Source organism: Brassica oleracea, chromosome C8 (genome assembly GCF_000695525.1).
Source record: "Brassica oleracea var. oleracea cultivar TO1000 chromosome C8, BOL, whole genome shotgun sequence".
In the NCBI taxonomy this organism is placed as follows: domain Eukaryota; kingdom Viridiplantae; phylum Streptophyta; class Magnoliopsida; order Brassicales; family Brassicaceae; genus Brassica; species Brassica oleracea.
The window spans coordinates 21,786,605-21,787,955 of record NC_027755.1 but is presented as its reverse complement, the minus strand read 5'-3'; the positions used below and the strand labels follow the sequence as shown (position 1 = coordinate 21,787,955).

At 42.9% G+C, this 1,351-nt stretch overlaps 1 protein-coding gene across 1 annotated transcript in view; it reads left to right on the top strand.

Moving 5' to 3' along the window:
• LOC106308948 (glutathione S-transferase T3-like) overlaps nucleotides 1-1,073 on the top strand; it is a 2,990-nt gene extending 1,917 nt beyond the window's left edge. The window contains exon 2 of the mRNA XM_013746048.1: nucleotides 390-1,073. Within this exon, the coding sequence (XP_013601502.1) occupies nucleotides 390-1,073 (684 nt within the window). The remainder of the gene's footprint in view (nucleotides 1-389) is intronic.
• Nucleotides 1,074-1,351: the final 278 nt, after the last annotated feature.

Below are 1,351 nucleotides of genomic sequence, written 5' to 3'. Positions count from 1 at the left end.
TAGTTCTAGTTTGATTGGTTAAATTCTAGTTATAGTTAGCTTTTTTAAATGCTAGTTTGCTTTTTACCTTCATACCGCCAAGGATTTGATTGTTTTAAATGTTTTAGAGGTGTTATTAGTCTGATTTGATTGGTGTTGAATGCAAGTACTTGGCTTTCCACCTTCCTAGCTGCTCGGTTGAAATGTATCTTAGGTTAAAGATCGCCTACTTAAGGCTATGTATTGCTATTAGAGCGACACAGAACATTCTCAAAACCATGGATCCTAAAACTAGTTATACAAACCTCTTGTTTAGTCAATCTCAGACTACAGTGGACCTTGATTCACTCGAACCTTTTTGGTTGGGTAACCAAGGTCCTAATGAGTCAGTTATCGAGCCTGTTGTCTAGTCTGGTGGCGACCCTAAGGAGAGGAGGAAATGGTGTCCGAAGGAGGATAAAATCCTTATTGGTGCTTGGCTTAACACTAGTAAGGATGCTGTCGTAAGTAATGACCAGAGGGCTGGTGCATTCTGGAAGCGCATTGCCGACTACTACAACGCAAGTCCGCAATTGGCTGGGACAATACCGAGAGAGGTTTGTTCCTGCAAGAAGCTTTGGGGTAGGATCAACGCTGACGTATCCAAGTTTGCTGGATGCTATGACGCCGCTCTGAGGGAGCAGAGGAGTGGCCAAAATGATGATGATGTGATGAAAGCCGCCATAGACATTTTCTTCAAAACTAACGACAACAAGTTCAGCATGGATCACTGCTGGAGGGAGCTGAGACATGACCAGAAATGGTGCTCCACCTATGGGCCTAAAGAATGTGGAAAGGAAAAGCGCAAAGGAGACGTGGAGGCTGATGGAGGAGATGAAGCAGAGGGCAGACCTATTGGGGTCAAGGCTGCTAAAGCTGCATCTAAGAAGAAGAAGAGTGGTAAAGAAGAGTCTTTGGCAAAGATACACGCAATCATAGAAATCAAAGAAAAGCTGTCTAAACAGAAGATCCTTGAACGTCTTCTTGGCAAAAAAGAGCCACTCACTGAGATGGAAACATCTCTTCAACTCAAACTCATGGCTGAGATGTTATGAGGTTATGTCTTTGATTGTGAGTAATTACATGTCCTTGGTTCTGAGTAGTTACATCTTGTTGGTATTTCACATGTGTTTCTTTCCACTTCAACACTAAAAACTCTTGTCTTTCTTTTCAGGTTCAGCAGTAGTCAGGTCCAGCAGTAGTCACGGGTTGTGAAGATGGTCACGGGTTGTGAAGTTGTCTGAAGTCACGGGCCCTTCTTTTATCTAGTTTCTGTAGTATAAAGTAGTAGTCTCTTTGTTGTTGCTATGTATCTCGTTCTCCTACTCTCCTC